At 42.1% G+C, this 14,337-nt stretch overlaps 1 protein-coding gene across 1 annotated transcript in view; it reads right to left on the bottom strand.

Moving 5' to 3' along the window:
• Positions 1–14,337, bottom strand: part of ADAMTS12 (ADAM metallopeptidase with thrombospondin type 1 motif 12) — a 175,590-nt gene that overhangs the window by 11,071 nt on the left and 150,182 nt on the right. The window contains exons 18-20 of the mRNA XM_049796008.1: positions 13,254–13,464; positions 7,254–8,399; positions 312–464 (exon numbers count right to left, since the gene is read on the bottom strand). Coding sequence (XP_049651965.1) covers positions 312–464; positions 7,254–8,399; positions 13,254–13,464 — 1,510 coding nt within the window. The remainder of the gene's footprint in view (positions 1–311; positions 465–7,253; positions 8,400–13,253; positions 13,465–14,337) is intronic.

Here is a 14,337-nt window from a genome sequence, read left to right as displayed (position 1 = left end):
AGACCAAAAAGATACCACATGCAAGTATGTGCAGCTTTGCCCTGTGATATCCACAGAACATGGACAGTGAGCCCTGCTTTAGCTCTAGAGTTAATGAGCACGACCCCCACTCAGGAAGAACAGAACTCACAGCAGAGGCTTTTCCAAAAATAACTTAGTCAGGAAATTAGTAAATTAGTGCTGAATGGTCAACTGGGAGTCATGTATGCATTCACTGAGTAAGTAATTATTTTAAAAATGAAGTATTTAGAACTCCCTACTCTTTGAAGTTAGCAAGCTTATTGTTCACACACAGCTCTGAATGAAGTTACCTTGCTCCAATTTCCCGTTTTCCAGGTAGCACATGGGCGGAGATAACATTTTCTTGCAGGATCAGGCTTTTTTGTGTGCTGACAGTGAGATATGTTCCTGCTGCTGCACTCCACGTGCCTCCAGAAAGCCCCCATTCCACAGGTGGTAGAGCACTGGACAAAGGTGAGAGGAAAGCCCAGGGGCAAACTCAGTGTTAATAAATAATCTGGAAACAATCCAGGAACCTAAATATAAGTATCTAGAGCCATTTTAGATGACTTAGGTTATCTAAGTTACTCAAAAGATTTCAAATTCACCTAAGTCTTACTTAAGCCTCTGAAGGAGGGCTTTTTGTTGCTTTGTTAGGGAAATAGCAATTCTGATTTATACTATGCACTGCTCTTCTTTGGCCAACTCCTGCTTACTGAGATATCCTAAATCTGTACCAGGTGTTCCACTGTTTCCTTCTGTTGGTTTTGGGGATCCAGTGCAAAATGTCATTGCATCCAGGATGCTGAAAATCTGAAATAAATTGTGCAAGACTTGAAAAAACTGTGCCGGAAAAGGATTTTTGAAATGATAAATTCAGAGAATGGCTAAGTGTTTCCAACATTTGGGAGGGTTTTAGTGTCCGAGGTAAGGGAATATTGATCATGCCAGTCCAGATCCCTAGAGTGCACACTCTTCACAAAAAAAGTCACTATCATTGTATTCTGAAGCAGGAAGGGGTGAAAAGTGGCTGGAGACACCCATTTACCTTTTTCTCTCTTAAATAGGGAGGGACAGTGAACTATACACAGAGTCGAAGCAGCCTGTAGCTGGCAGGAGAAACAACATAAATAATCTTGAATTAAGTCTGCAAAATGATGAAGATAGATTATGTGGTTTGAACTCCCTACATGGAAGTGGGAGAGTTAAGTAGGGGAAGCTGAGTAAGTGTCCTTGGAAAGATAAGGAAAGCAACGCTGAAGCTAAGGCAGGGAAAAAACCCAACACTAAAGACATGGAGCTGTTAGCAGACTCAATTAAAGAAATGGAAAAATGGTTAATGGTCACAACAAGAAATTTTGGAAAAACTGCACATTATGATGAGCGTGAATCTGCAAGGCTTGTGCATCTCCAGCTTCTGAGATTCCTGGGACATCTGTCCAAGAGTCCACAAAGAACCTGTTAAAGGGGACTGCATACCACTCTTCAGTTTTGCATGGTCTCCTATCTATCCAAGACAATTTGTCTGTTCAAGAGGATGGACTGTCCTTGTCTTGGTTACTTTTTGATGGCTCCCCCCACCCCTGCTATGCCAGTCTGACAACACCAAGACTTTATTTAAGGGCTGCTTAGTGTTTGACCAAAGCCCCACTCTGAGCATTCATGAGAAGACCAAAAATAGCTCCAGGGATGATGCTAGGCAGATCACACTTAAAAAGCTTTATGTTCTTGTCTGAGGGAGGTGAAACACAGCAGGATTATTTAAAAAATTGTTGTCTGCAGGTACAGAGCCAAGAGAGAAAAGTGTGATGCTGCAAATAGTACTGGGAGAACGCTTGAGCTTTCTTGACCATTGTTTCATGTTACATAAAGGAGATCGATTGCTCTGAAGTTCAGGAAGACTTACTGCTTTTCCCTTTTGTCATTCAGGAACCAGTCACAGTAGATGTCTATTACAGAGGGAAGAAGTGTAGGTGACTTTTCATGACCAATAACAGAGGTGCAGAATGAGCAGATCTGGTGGTAATGGGGTGTCTTTGGTACCCAGAAAGCTCATAGAAAGGGAAAAATGACAGCCCAGAATGACCTGGGAAAGTAATATGAAAGACAGACAGGAGCACCGGTGTTGTGGGGCACTGTTTTGCCCTACTCTCATTAGTGTTCTCCCTTGGGAGGTAAGTGCCAACACTGCTGTGGGACATGTCACACCCTTCCATCTCAGTGACTATCACTATTCTTTGGCACTATTTATTTACTAGTATAGATATATGATAAGGAGCAAAGAAATGTCAGAATTTTGACAGTTACTAAAAGAGAAAGATAGAGAGCATGGCAAGATATTCATGTAGGTAGATGTGGCTGTCTTGAAATATCAATGCCTTGGAGAGATGTCATCTAAAAACAGGCAGAAAGTTTTACTAAGTTTTACTATTTACTAGTAAATAGAAAGAGCAAAAGTGAAGTCAGAAAATTGTAGACTAAAAGTGAATTAAAAGTAACGAACAATAAGAAAGGTTCTGTGAATGTTAGAATCATGGTGTGTGGGGAAAATATAAAACTTTTATTTCATGAGAAAGATAACAGCTGATGTATTCACAGAATCACAGAATGGTTGAGGTTGGAAAGGACCTTTGGATGTGATCTTGTCCAACCTCCTGGCTAAAGCAGGGCCAACTAGACCCGCTGCCCAGGACCATGTCCACATGGCTTCAGAGTATCTCCAAGAATAGAGATTCCACAAATTCTCTTTTTCACCACCTTCTCTTATTCAAACTTGAAAAAATAAAAGAGTTTAATGTGCCAGCCTTCACATAAAGTTAATTTTAACAAGAAACAATAGCTTGAACAAGAATAGCAAAAGATTACTAAAAAATTAAAGAATAGCAAAGTTACATGCATCAAGTATCCTCAAATTGATTTAATCAGTTGTGAAACCAAATGTATTGACCTTACCTCAATATTCATTCAAGTGTTACATAATCTTTGAACTGTTGAGAATTATTTTTTAGAAGAGATTGGAGAAGTCCCAGAGGATTAGAGAAGAACACCTTTCAAGTTATCTTTAGGAAAAGAAAAAGCCAGATCCGTGGCCTAATGGAATCTAACTTTACTTCACAAGAAGATATAAAGCAAATTATAAAACAATCAAGATCAAAATGATAAATACTAACAAAGACGATAAAGCATGGAACAAATTATTGAATTTAATCTAATATCCTTCTCTGACAGAGTACCTGGCTTAATGAAAATAGAGAGCCAGCTGATATGATACATTTTGACATGATCACATAGAGCATTCTTTTAGCAAATGGTGGAAATATGGTCTAGGTGAAATAATTACAAGATTGGTGCACAGTTAACTGAAAAACTCTAATGAAGTGGTCCTCAGTGATTCAGTGTCAAAATGAAAAGACATTTCAAGTACTGTTCTGCAGGGCTCTGTCCAGAGCCAAACTCTCTTCAGTTTTTCATTAACTAACTGAATGATGAAAGACAGCATGCACTTAAAAAATTTGCAATTGATGCCAAGTTGGGAGAGTTGACAGGAATGTTGGAGGATACAATCTGAATTCAAAAACATCTCACCAAGTTAAAATCGTAAGAAAACAGTAACCTGAAATTCAAGAACATATGTAAAATACTACAATTATGGAGAACTTTTTATATATGCATACATATATATATATATATACATACATGTATATGTACACACTCATACCCCCCAAACAAAACTGAGAACATCTGCTGATCTAGAAATACCGTATTAAGGGATCCAGGGTTTACAATGGACCACGAATTGAATAAATCAAAGTGGGACCATTACAAAACAAGACAAATATCATCTCAACATTCACAGAGAGGGTCATATAGGAAATGATAGCAATTATTCCATTTTATTTGCCAGGTGTCAGCTGGGGCCATAATGAACATCACTGATGAAGAAATACATGATGAAACTGAAGCAAGTCCAGAGAACAACAAAGTCACCAGATACTTAGAAAACATAAGGGAAATCTGAAAAGATTGTTTTGTTTAGAAATCAGACCCCAAAACAGTTATTAAGAAGACAATTATCTTCCACGGTCTGCATATAAAAAATAGAATCTTCATTTTCAGGACAAAAGATGTTGATTATGTATAAGGAAAATATTCCTAATGGGGGTAATGAATGACTAGGACAGACTGTAGCATTTCTGTATTATAGACTTCTGTTTGGGATGTGCTGGGCTTAGGAGCACCTTTGCCTGGACTTTATCCTGTAGGGTCTTTCACCCAAGCAGATCTAAATGCAGGTCTTTGGGTGTGCACAGGAGGAAGTGCTTCACTTGTCGCACTTGAACATGGGGAAGCTAAAGCCATACTCACCTGGCCATGGGAAGGCACAAGATGAAACTTCAGACTGCCACCAGAAGTGCATGTCCTGAACGACTGCTGGTGGTGACAGAGGAGTGGTCTTACCTACTGGCTGCATCCAGACAGAGGGCACCAACATGATCTCGGTGGTCTAGCTGTGCCTCCACTGCCATGGGATACACTAATCATTTCTTGCTGTCCTTTTTAGTGCTGCATTTCTGCATTTCCATTGATTTGTGTCATTCCAGGCAGACCCAAGAGCAAACAGGTACAGAGAAACAGACCTTTGATAGCCTTCTCCATCAATACTAAGACACAGAGGCTGATCAGTGCAAGGAGGTTTCCAGATCTGGAACTCTGGCTGTACTGATTAGCTTGGTTAAAAAAGGCCATCAGAAAAATGAGGTAACTTGTTCAGATACCAAAGTTTCTCACTTTAGGTATCATGATTTGAAGAATATAAAATCCATTAGCATAAAAAGAATTCTGTTTACATAAAAATAAAATTTTACAGTGGGAAGCATATCAAATAGAAGTTTGTAAAATGTGAGTAGGCTCCCTAATGACTATATTCTCTTATTGTAGTTGCAGAATTGGGTGGCTGCCCCCTCATCAGCCCTGACCTTACAACAACTACTGTCTCAGGACACAGCAAGGTAACAGCACAGAAACCTAACTGTCAAAAAGCCTGGTGCTGGGTATTTGTAAAGGAAAGTCAACAACAATACACAGAAAATAGTAGGCACTTCTCTGAGGCCATAGAAAACTTTGCAATCTATATTGCTCCTGCACAGAAGGCAGAAGTTACCCAAGTGTTATAACCATTCAGTAATGACCAGGGATCAGGGGAAACTGGGACAAGTCATCACCTTTCAGATCAAGTATCTTCCAAATGCTTTAGACCTCGAAAGAGTTTTCAAACGCCCTGGAAGTTATACTTGTTTCATTTATTCAAACAGAAAGGCAACACTTTGAAAGTGGGTATTACAAGACGTTAACATGTGTTCTGGTTGAATTTCATTACCTTTAGAGATTAAAAAGTTCATTTTGGCACAGCCATTAACACAGATAAAATAACTGTTCATTTCTAAATTTAAACAAGACATAGTATAACACTGCAATTATCAGCTGCTGTATCCAAAGAATACTGTACAACCACAACCACTGGCCTGATGATTTTAATTTCTATGCCAGCCAGACAAAATGCTTTTACTTTACCACTCTCACAACCCAGTTCCATATACTATCACCTCAGCTTCAGACAAAGGTGCAGAACTCCATATTACAGTGTCTCCCTATGGGCATGTGCTGGACAAATAATGAACCCCAGATACACCAATTTAACTTTGGGCTAATATTCTTATTTTGCTTTGTAGATTCAAACTGGTTTTACCAGGCTGGATGCTGCTCTGAGTTCAGAGGCATTTGCTTAATGGTGGATACAAATGTTGATGGTGGGATGAGATAGAAATGCATCAGAAAAATCTGTTATGTTAATAGCTAACTAAATATATGTTTAAGTATCCACAGTATTAATGTGCTTTATGGAGAAATAAAGTTAGCTTACCTACATGACCCTGGTCACGTACTAAGTTAGAGAACACACATAATTTAGAGAGAAATGATACGTAAGTGAAGGTTAGAACATAACAGCACATCTACTGTTAACATGTGTTATGTACTTATTTGGAAATAAAAGCATATTCATTTGTTTCTCCAGGATTAATCTAATAGCTTAACTTTTTGCTGTGCTCTAAAACAAAACCCTTGAGGTATTTCTGGTTACAGTCAAACCTGAATGTCATGTCCTTGGAAGAGTTACAGAACAGAACAAAACAGAACAGAATAGAATAGTGTATTTTCAATTGGAAGGGACCTACAATGATCGCCTAGCCCAACTGCTTGACCAATTCAGGGCTGACCAAAAGTTAAAGCACGTTATTAAGGGCATTGTCCAAATGCCTCTTTAACACTGACAGGCCTGGGGCATCGACCACCTCTCTAGGAAGCCTGTTCCAGCGCTTGACCACCCTCTCGGTAAAGAAATGCTTCCTCATGTCCAGTCTATATTTCCCCAGGCACAGATTTGAACCATTCCCACATGTCCTGCTACTGGATCCCAGGGAGAAGAGCTCAGCACCTCCCTCTCCACTTTCCCTCCTCAGGAGGCTGCAGAGAGCAATGAAGTCACCCCTCAGCCTCTGCAAGGCCTCTTGTCCCTCAAAAGAGTCACCAGCACCTCCCACTGTGGTATCATCAGCAAACTTGCTAATACTACGTTCAACTCCTGCATCCAGATCATTGATAAATACCTTGAACAGAACCAGCCCTAGAACTGAACCCTGATGATTGCATTGTTCTTCAAATGCCTTTTAAGATTACCCAATATGATGTCCTCCATAATTTTTCCAGGAACTGAGGTTCAACTAACAGGTCTGTAGTTCCCTGGGTCTCCCCTCACACCCTTTTTGTACATTGGAATAAAATTGGCTAGCTTCCAGCCAGCAGGGACCTCCCCAGACTCCCAAGACCTTTGGTAGATGATCGAGAGAGGTCCTGCTATAACGTCCACTAGCTCCTTCAGTACTCACGAATCCCATCAGTACATGAATCCCATCAGGCCCCATGGACTTGTGAATATTCAGTTGATACAGCTGATTCCTTAAAATTTCAGTGTCCAGTTAGGAACAGTTTTGCAGAATCCAGAAATACAGACACATTCTATGTAAACAATCTAATAGATATTTCAAGTTAGCTCTTTTTTTGTATGACAAGTATTTAATTTGAATGTGTGATATTCATTTCAGACAATCATGACAAACTAAGAAGATTTATTTCCTCCGCAATGGTTCAAACAGCTGTTCACACTCTCCACTTCTTATCAGTTAAAAATAACTTACCTCACTCCAGTTGCCTACTATCCAGTAGGCATCACCAGGCAAATTGTTGGATGTTATTAGCTGGCTGTTTTCTGTGACATTTGTTAAAACACCCTCAGATGTTGCACTTCGGTTCCTGAGAGCATGCTCAACAGCTGACGATAGTGTGCTGGTGGTCACAGTGTCAGGTAGCTTCATTTCTCGTCTGTTGTCAATCTGATCTCTTGGTATGTGACCAAACACTGTGGGCATTACTGCAACCGATGCTTGTGGGGTAGTTACTTCTACAACAGGCACATCAACTTGCAGATTGATATAGTTTGCTGTTGTGGGAAATGCCAACCCTTGTGCTGCTGTGCTAACAGGATGGAGCATAGAAGTGTCTTGGTGATGAGATGCTGGGGAGGGCTGAGAAGTCATGTTCTCATTTTGAAGGACAGGAGAGCCAGTATCTAGGGTTGTGCTCCTGGTTCTAATTTCAGGATTGAGTTCTGTGCTGTAAAGGAGATCAAGCGGTTTCTCACTGCCTCCAAGTGACCCATCAATGTCATCAGAATCTTCAGTTAAGTAATCATAGCTGGAAGTTATTTCTGGATTACTGGTAAAAGGGGAGACCGGAGTGCCCTCACTTTGCACCTCACTCTCTAAAGTAGAAACTGGCTCACCTTCAGAAATACTTTCAGCATGCCTTATGATTTCAGTACTTAAGCTATTATGAAAAGGCCATGAAGTAGCATTTTGGTGTGAAGTAGTTTCAGTAGAACCAGCAGGGTAATTGTAGACATCACTTGGTCCAGCAAAATTATTTTGTAATGTTCTGTTGGCTGTTCCTTCTTTTTCTGAGACATTACCCAAACCAGAGGACGTAGGTAAATGGGGAGTTACACTTTCAGGCTTGGGTACTTTTGTTATTGTATGGGACCTCGGGGTTGGTGTCGGTATTCTGTGAGGAGGACTCCATTTGGGATTAGTAGTTGTTTTTCTAATTATGATCTTTCCTCTTCTGGGTGCCAGTGGGGGTATCAGAAATCTTCCAGCAGAAGGACACTGCTGGAGACTACACAGGGCCTTAGAGTTTGGTCTCTTGGAAGTATCACATGGCTCATCATTATTTTTGGCACAAGTGACATTACGAGTCCTTATTCCACCACCACAAGTAACAGTGCACTGCAAATGAAACAGAATTAATATATCTCCCCTCTTCATTCTGATGCACATATCAATAAAAATAAGTATCAAATGGCATCTGTTTATAATAAAGAAGCATCATTATAAATCATCAATAACAGAGCTTTTCCTGAGGAACAAGCCCTTCATTCGAGTGATGTGCTGCTATCAAGGAGCTCTTTCCAAATTTTTAAAACAGTAAATGTCACCTTGGGGAAACAGCAGTGGAAAAGGACTACACAATAAAGACAAAATATGGAAGTAATATGTTAGAATTTGATTTCTTCAGTGAATCACGGAAGTTGTTTAGCCAATACCTTTTCCACCAGGTTTATAAAAACTAGACTAAACCCCTGCCATCAAAAACATACCTGACTGGCTCAGTGCTAGCTACTTAGAGTGCCACAAACCTGCTGTGATCATCCATGCAGCTCACAGATCCTTGTTGACTTTATGAAATGGATTTTTCATGCAGTCTTAGTACAACCACCACATGCTGCCAGGGCTGCTAGCATGTCTTTCCTAAATTACAGACCACTGAAAGTAATTAACCTATCTGGCTTCTATTTAAATGGAAGCACTGTTCTGTATAAAGGGTGATGGAAGCTAAGGAGACCCAGTTTTTCTGTGATGTTTTTCATCCTCACAGGCACAGCCATGCCTTCAGCAGCTGTTGCTCCACTGAGGATTTTCTGAAATTTCAACAGACTTCTGTGGTTTGACGTACTAAGGCTGGATGACTGGTTGAGTATGAATGAAGATGTTACATACAACCTAGTGAAGGAAGTCTTCCTTTGATGTGAGGGAGCCTGACCAGCTAATTCAGCGGGCTTAAACCAGGTGCTCAACATGAAGTGGCGAACACTCCCATTGCCAGCGCTTTAAAGCCCCTGGGGTATCTCACCTTTTTTAGAGCTAGTCTAGGTCATGTGGCAGTAGAAACACCAGTGACCTTGTGTTACTTGTGTGCTCTCTGATTTTAACACCTGTAAAATAACATCAACTCTGCAGCAACAGGAGCAGGGAAGAAAGCAGAGTAACCTCAGAGTAAATAAGTCCATTAGCTATTATGTCTGTCCTTGCACTTCCAGCTGTGTAGCACATTTAAAGTACGCAGTGCTATGCAAGTTTACATCAGCTGCAATTTGACCTTTGAAGTTATTCAGTAAAGGAATTTGCTTGTTGCTGCTTACACAGGAATACAACACACTTTGCCACTTGGATGATTTAGATTAGCATTTGTGTGAGTTAAAAGGACTATCCAACCTCATTAACTTTTTGGGGTAATGGCTGTATCCCAGAATTAGCTTTGAAAATCTCTGCTTTAGATTACTGCCATGTTTAAAAAGAGATTTCAGAATGGCTATAACATTCTATCCTCATTATCTGCCTAATTAAGTACGTTCAGTTTATAAGGTACAGAATGATTTTGTAACAGCCAGTTAAGTTCAGAGGAAAAGGAAGTTTTGCCTGTGTAAAATCTCTCTGTTGCATTCAATACAATAAAGAACATACAATAAAGAACATTCTGCAGTTACAAGCCTCCTGACAATTGTATCATTTGTGCAGGTGAAATAGTCTGTCCTATGCTCCCTCCCCAATTTCTACAGGTGTAGAAATTTATTTTTGTCAGTAACTTGCAAATATAATCCAATGACACATGAGTACCAGCTGTATTCTGTAACAGCATGCCATTTCTATATAATCATACTGCTAGCCATGGAATCCCAGTCAATTTTTTCACAGGCAGTTAAAACATGGTGGCTAGTCAATTCACAAAACAATCAAATTCAGTGATGATGGTTTGTGAGTAGCATAAACTGAATTAATACTGTCACAAAATTCTATTAGTTCAGTATCTGAATCTGCTCTCAAACACAATAACAAGTTTGGTAAAAGAGTCAGGAGAAACAGGGGAGAGGAGTTTTCAAACAGGAAACAAAACAGAACAGAACAGAATAGAATAGAGTATTTTCAATTGGAAGGGACCTACAATGATCGCCTAGCCCAACTGCTTGACCAATTCAGGGCTGACCAAAAGTTAAAGCATGTTATTATGGGCATTGTCCAAATGCCTCTAACACCGACAGGCCTGGGGCATCGACCACCTCTCTAGGAAGCCTGTTCCAGCGCTTGACCACCCTCTCGGTAAAGAAATGCTTCCTCATGTCCAGTCTGAACCTCCCCTCCTCCCCTGGCACAGCTTTGAACCACTCTGACATATCCCGTCACTGGATCCCAGGTACAAGAGCTCAGCACCTCCCTCTCCTCAGGAAGCTGTAGGGAGCAACAAGGTCACCCCTCAGCCTCCTTTTCTCCAGACTAGATGAACCCAAAGTCCTCAGCTGGTCCTTACAGGACATTCCTTCCAGCCCTCCCACCAGCCTTGTTGTCCTCCTCTGGACGCACTTGAGGACATTCACATCCTTCTTAAATTGTGGGGCCCAGAACTGCACACACAGCACTCAAGGTGAGGCAGCACCAATGCTGAATACAGCAGGATAATCACCTCTTTTGACCGGCTGGTGATACCATGTTTGATGCTCCCCAGGATGGGGTTTGCCCTCTGGGCTGCCAGGGCACACTGCTGACTCGCATCAAGCCTGCTGTTGACCAGCACCCCCAGATCCCTTTCTGCAGGGCTTCTCTCCAGGCAGTCGTCTCCCAGTCTATCCTTGTGCCCAGTGTTACTCCATCCTAGGTGCAGAATCTGGCATTTGGACTTGTTAAATTTCATCCCATTGATCATTGCCCAGTGCTCAGATCTATCGTGATCCCTCTGCAAGGCCTCTTGTCCCTCAAGAGAGTCACCAGCACCTCCCAGTGTGGTATCATCAGCAAACTTGCTAATACTGCGTTCAACTCCTGCATCCAGATCATTGGTTTTGGAATTTTTGAAAAACTTAGTAAACTTCTTTTTATTGACACCTTGTTATGGGTTTGTGTGGCATGGGGGTTTTTTTGGTAGCGGGCGAGGGGCTGCAGGGGTGGCTCCTGTGAGAAGCCGCTCGAAGCATCCCAAGCTCCAAGTCAGACCTGCCTCTGGCCGAGCCCATCAGCGATGCCGGTAGCGCCTCTGGGAGAACAGATTTAAGAGGGGAACCTGCAGCAAGTAGGGGATTGGAATGTGAGAGAAACAGGAGACTGGAAAGTGAGAGAAAGCCCTGTGCAGATCCCGAGGTCAATGAAGAAGGAGGGGAGGCGGTGTGCCGGAGGAGGGGATGCCCCCGCAGCCTGTGGTGAGGCGGCAGGCTGTCCCCCCAGCCCACAGAGGGGAGCGGGGCAGCGGAGGCCCCCAAGATGGCCGCAACTCCATGGGAAAGCCCACGCTGGAGCGGTGTGTGACTGAAGATTGGCCCGCAGAAAGGACCCACGCCAGGGAAGTTTGTGAGGAACTGCAGCCCGTGGGAGGGACTCACGTTGGAGAAGTTGTTGAAGGACTGTCTCCCATGGGAGGGACCCCACGCTGGAGCAGGGGAAGCGTGTGAGGAGTCCTCCCCCTGAGGAGGAAGGAGCAGCAGAGACAGTGTGTGGGGAGCTGACCCCAACCCCTGTTCCCCTGCGGCGCTGGAGGGAGGAGGTAGAGAGGACCGGGAGTGGGGCTGAGGCGGGAAGGAGGGAGGGGTGGGGGGAAGGTGTTCCAAGGTTTGGTTTTACTTCTTAATATCCTTGTTTTGATTTGATTGGTAGTAAATTAAATTGATTTTGTTTCCTCCCCAAGTTGAGCCTGTCTTTTGCCCATGACCGTAAGCGGTGAGTGATCCCTCCCAGTCCTTATCTCAACCCACCAGACTGCCTGTATATTTTCTCCTCATCCCACTGTGGCTGGGGCAGGGAATGAGCGAGCGGCTGCGTGGTGCTTTGTTACTGGCTAGGCTGAAACCACGATACACCTGAAATGGAAAATACTTGTGCATTTTTTTGTCACAATTGTCAGCTACACGTATAGCTAAACTGCCTATTTGTGAGGTGAACCATGAGCAAGTTGTACTACAACAGAATCAGAATAAAATAGCTCTAAAATGTCACATTACTCAAAACCTACTTCTCCCCACTCCAGAAGAAGCATCTTAGTGCATTTTTAGTTTTCATGGAGAAGTAGACTGTTCCACATTTTGGGGATCCTGAACTCTCCTTGCCTTCAACAGAAAGTGAAGTTGTGAAACACCTGTAGATACCAGCATGCTAATCTAAATAAAGCTAAGAAAACCTATGACAAAGCACATCAAATGAGCACTCCCTACTAATACTAACAAACATTGCAGAATATGTTGCAGTATATTTAAACAAATTTTATATGTTGCAGTCATAATTTTGTTGACCTCACGTTCTGCAGTTTATCAGCTGCCAGTGAAATAACTGTACAATATTTAATTAACTCTTGAATGATACACAGGTATTCTAATGTTTGTTAGGGCTTCAGATTAAGCCTAGAAGTAAAAAGCTTGCATGCTGTGGCAAAAACAGGAGAGTTATGAATGCAACAGAAACTAATGTAAAGAATGTAAAAATGCTTCTTCGTAGGCCTACAGACATGACACAGAGCCTCCCCCCATCTGGTCCACAGCAGTAATGAGTATTACACAGTCTTTTTAGCATGCAAGCACGCTCTGTTCTACAGTCCCAAAAGCTCAGCAAGCCAAACCCCTAGAAACAGTTAACATGCAACACTTGCTGAGATTTTTAGCAAGCAGGGCAGCTTTTTTCCCCTGCTGCATAAAGGATTTGTGAAGACATGTTAACAAAAAAAATAAAAAAAAAAAAATGCAAAAAAGCAGATTATTGGTCATCCCTGCTGACTCTAACAGGTCATTTTGAAAAAAATGTTCAATATTACAGTTGACATTAATTTACCTCGGTCCAGTTGCTCACTGTCCAGTCAGACGGGCACAAGACATCTCTGTTGCAGGACAGGTGGGTCTTTGGTTTAAGCAGGTGCTGGCACTCTGTGGCAGCCAGTGCCTGCTCATCAGATCCCACTGTCTGGATGCAAAGTACAGTTCGCTTCTTCTGCCCTGTTGGGCCACACGTGGTTGAACATTTCTGCCATTCTCCTGCCCACCATCTGAAAACCAGGGGATAAGAAACAGAAAACAAACCTTCACAAGCACATTAAGGAAAAGGTCAGAGACTACAAGAAAAAGAACCAGTAATTTAAATTCAGGGTTCAGATACATGCTTTTAATATTAAGTCCAGATTACTCAAGCCTTTTGATCTGCCCTGTGCTCCAGTACCAGCCAGTCACTGAAAGATGTCAATTCCCAGACAGCAGTAGGCACCAAGTATTATGTTTCTACAATGCATAAGAATCCACTGAGTAGATGGTCTTTCAAATCCAAATTTGAGGAACTGCTAGCAAGTTTAGTAATCTGTTCACTCTATCCTATTGTTTATCCGCTTATTGCTACCTCAGTGTAGAAAGAATTAAGAAATGAGAATCACTGGAGGGTCTGTAATGACAGCACAGAGGTGGAGAAGGTCCCCTCATACATGTCTACGCAGCCAGTACTGCAAAAGTGCTCAAACTGACCCTGTGTTACCTCCAGAAGGGGAAGCAGCAAGACACACGACCACAAAACCCAGGCTAGTCAGAGCTATGTTGCGTGCACCCATAGGGCATCAGTGCTTTGCAGTGCTGTACCTCTGGGCCTAGTCTCTGGGTCAGCACTAGGCTGGACTTTTCTGTACTTTGCTCCTTCATGAAGTGAAAACGAGCCCCTTATGTGTGTCTCTCCAGATTAAAGATAGTCTTCCATAGGGTGCTATGCAATGTTCCACCAAATGAAAAATAAATATTTCCTCTAGTGCATTATTTTCCAATCTGACACACCTTATCGATGAGAGCCGTCCCCTTTATATTCAGTTTACCTTAGCCTTTCTCCAGCTTCATCCACCTATTTCTTCTCGTGCTGACCCAGAGTAGATCAAACATCTGCA

The sequence above is a fragment of the Accipiter gentilis genome, chromosome Z (assembly GCF_929443795.1).
Source record: "Accipiter gentilis chromosome Z, bAccGen1.1, whole genome shotgun sequence".
Taxonomy (NCBI): domain Eukaryota; kingdom Metazoa; phylum Chordata; class Aves; order Accipitriformes; family Accipitridae; genus Astur; species Astur gentilis.
The sequence above is the reverse complement of the archived record's forward strand: the minus strand, read 5'-3'. Positions and strand labels throughout refer to the sequence as shown.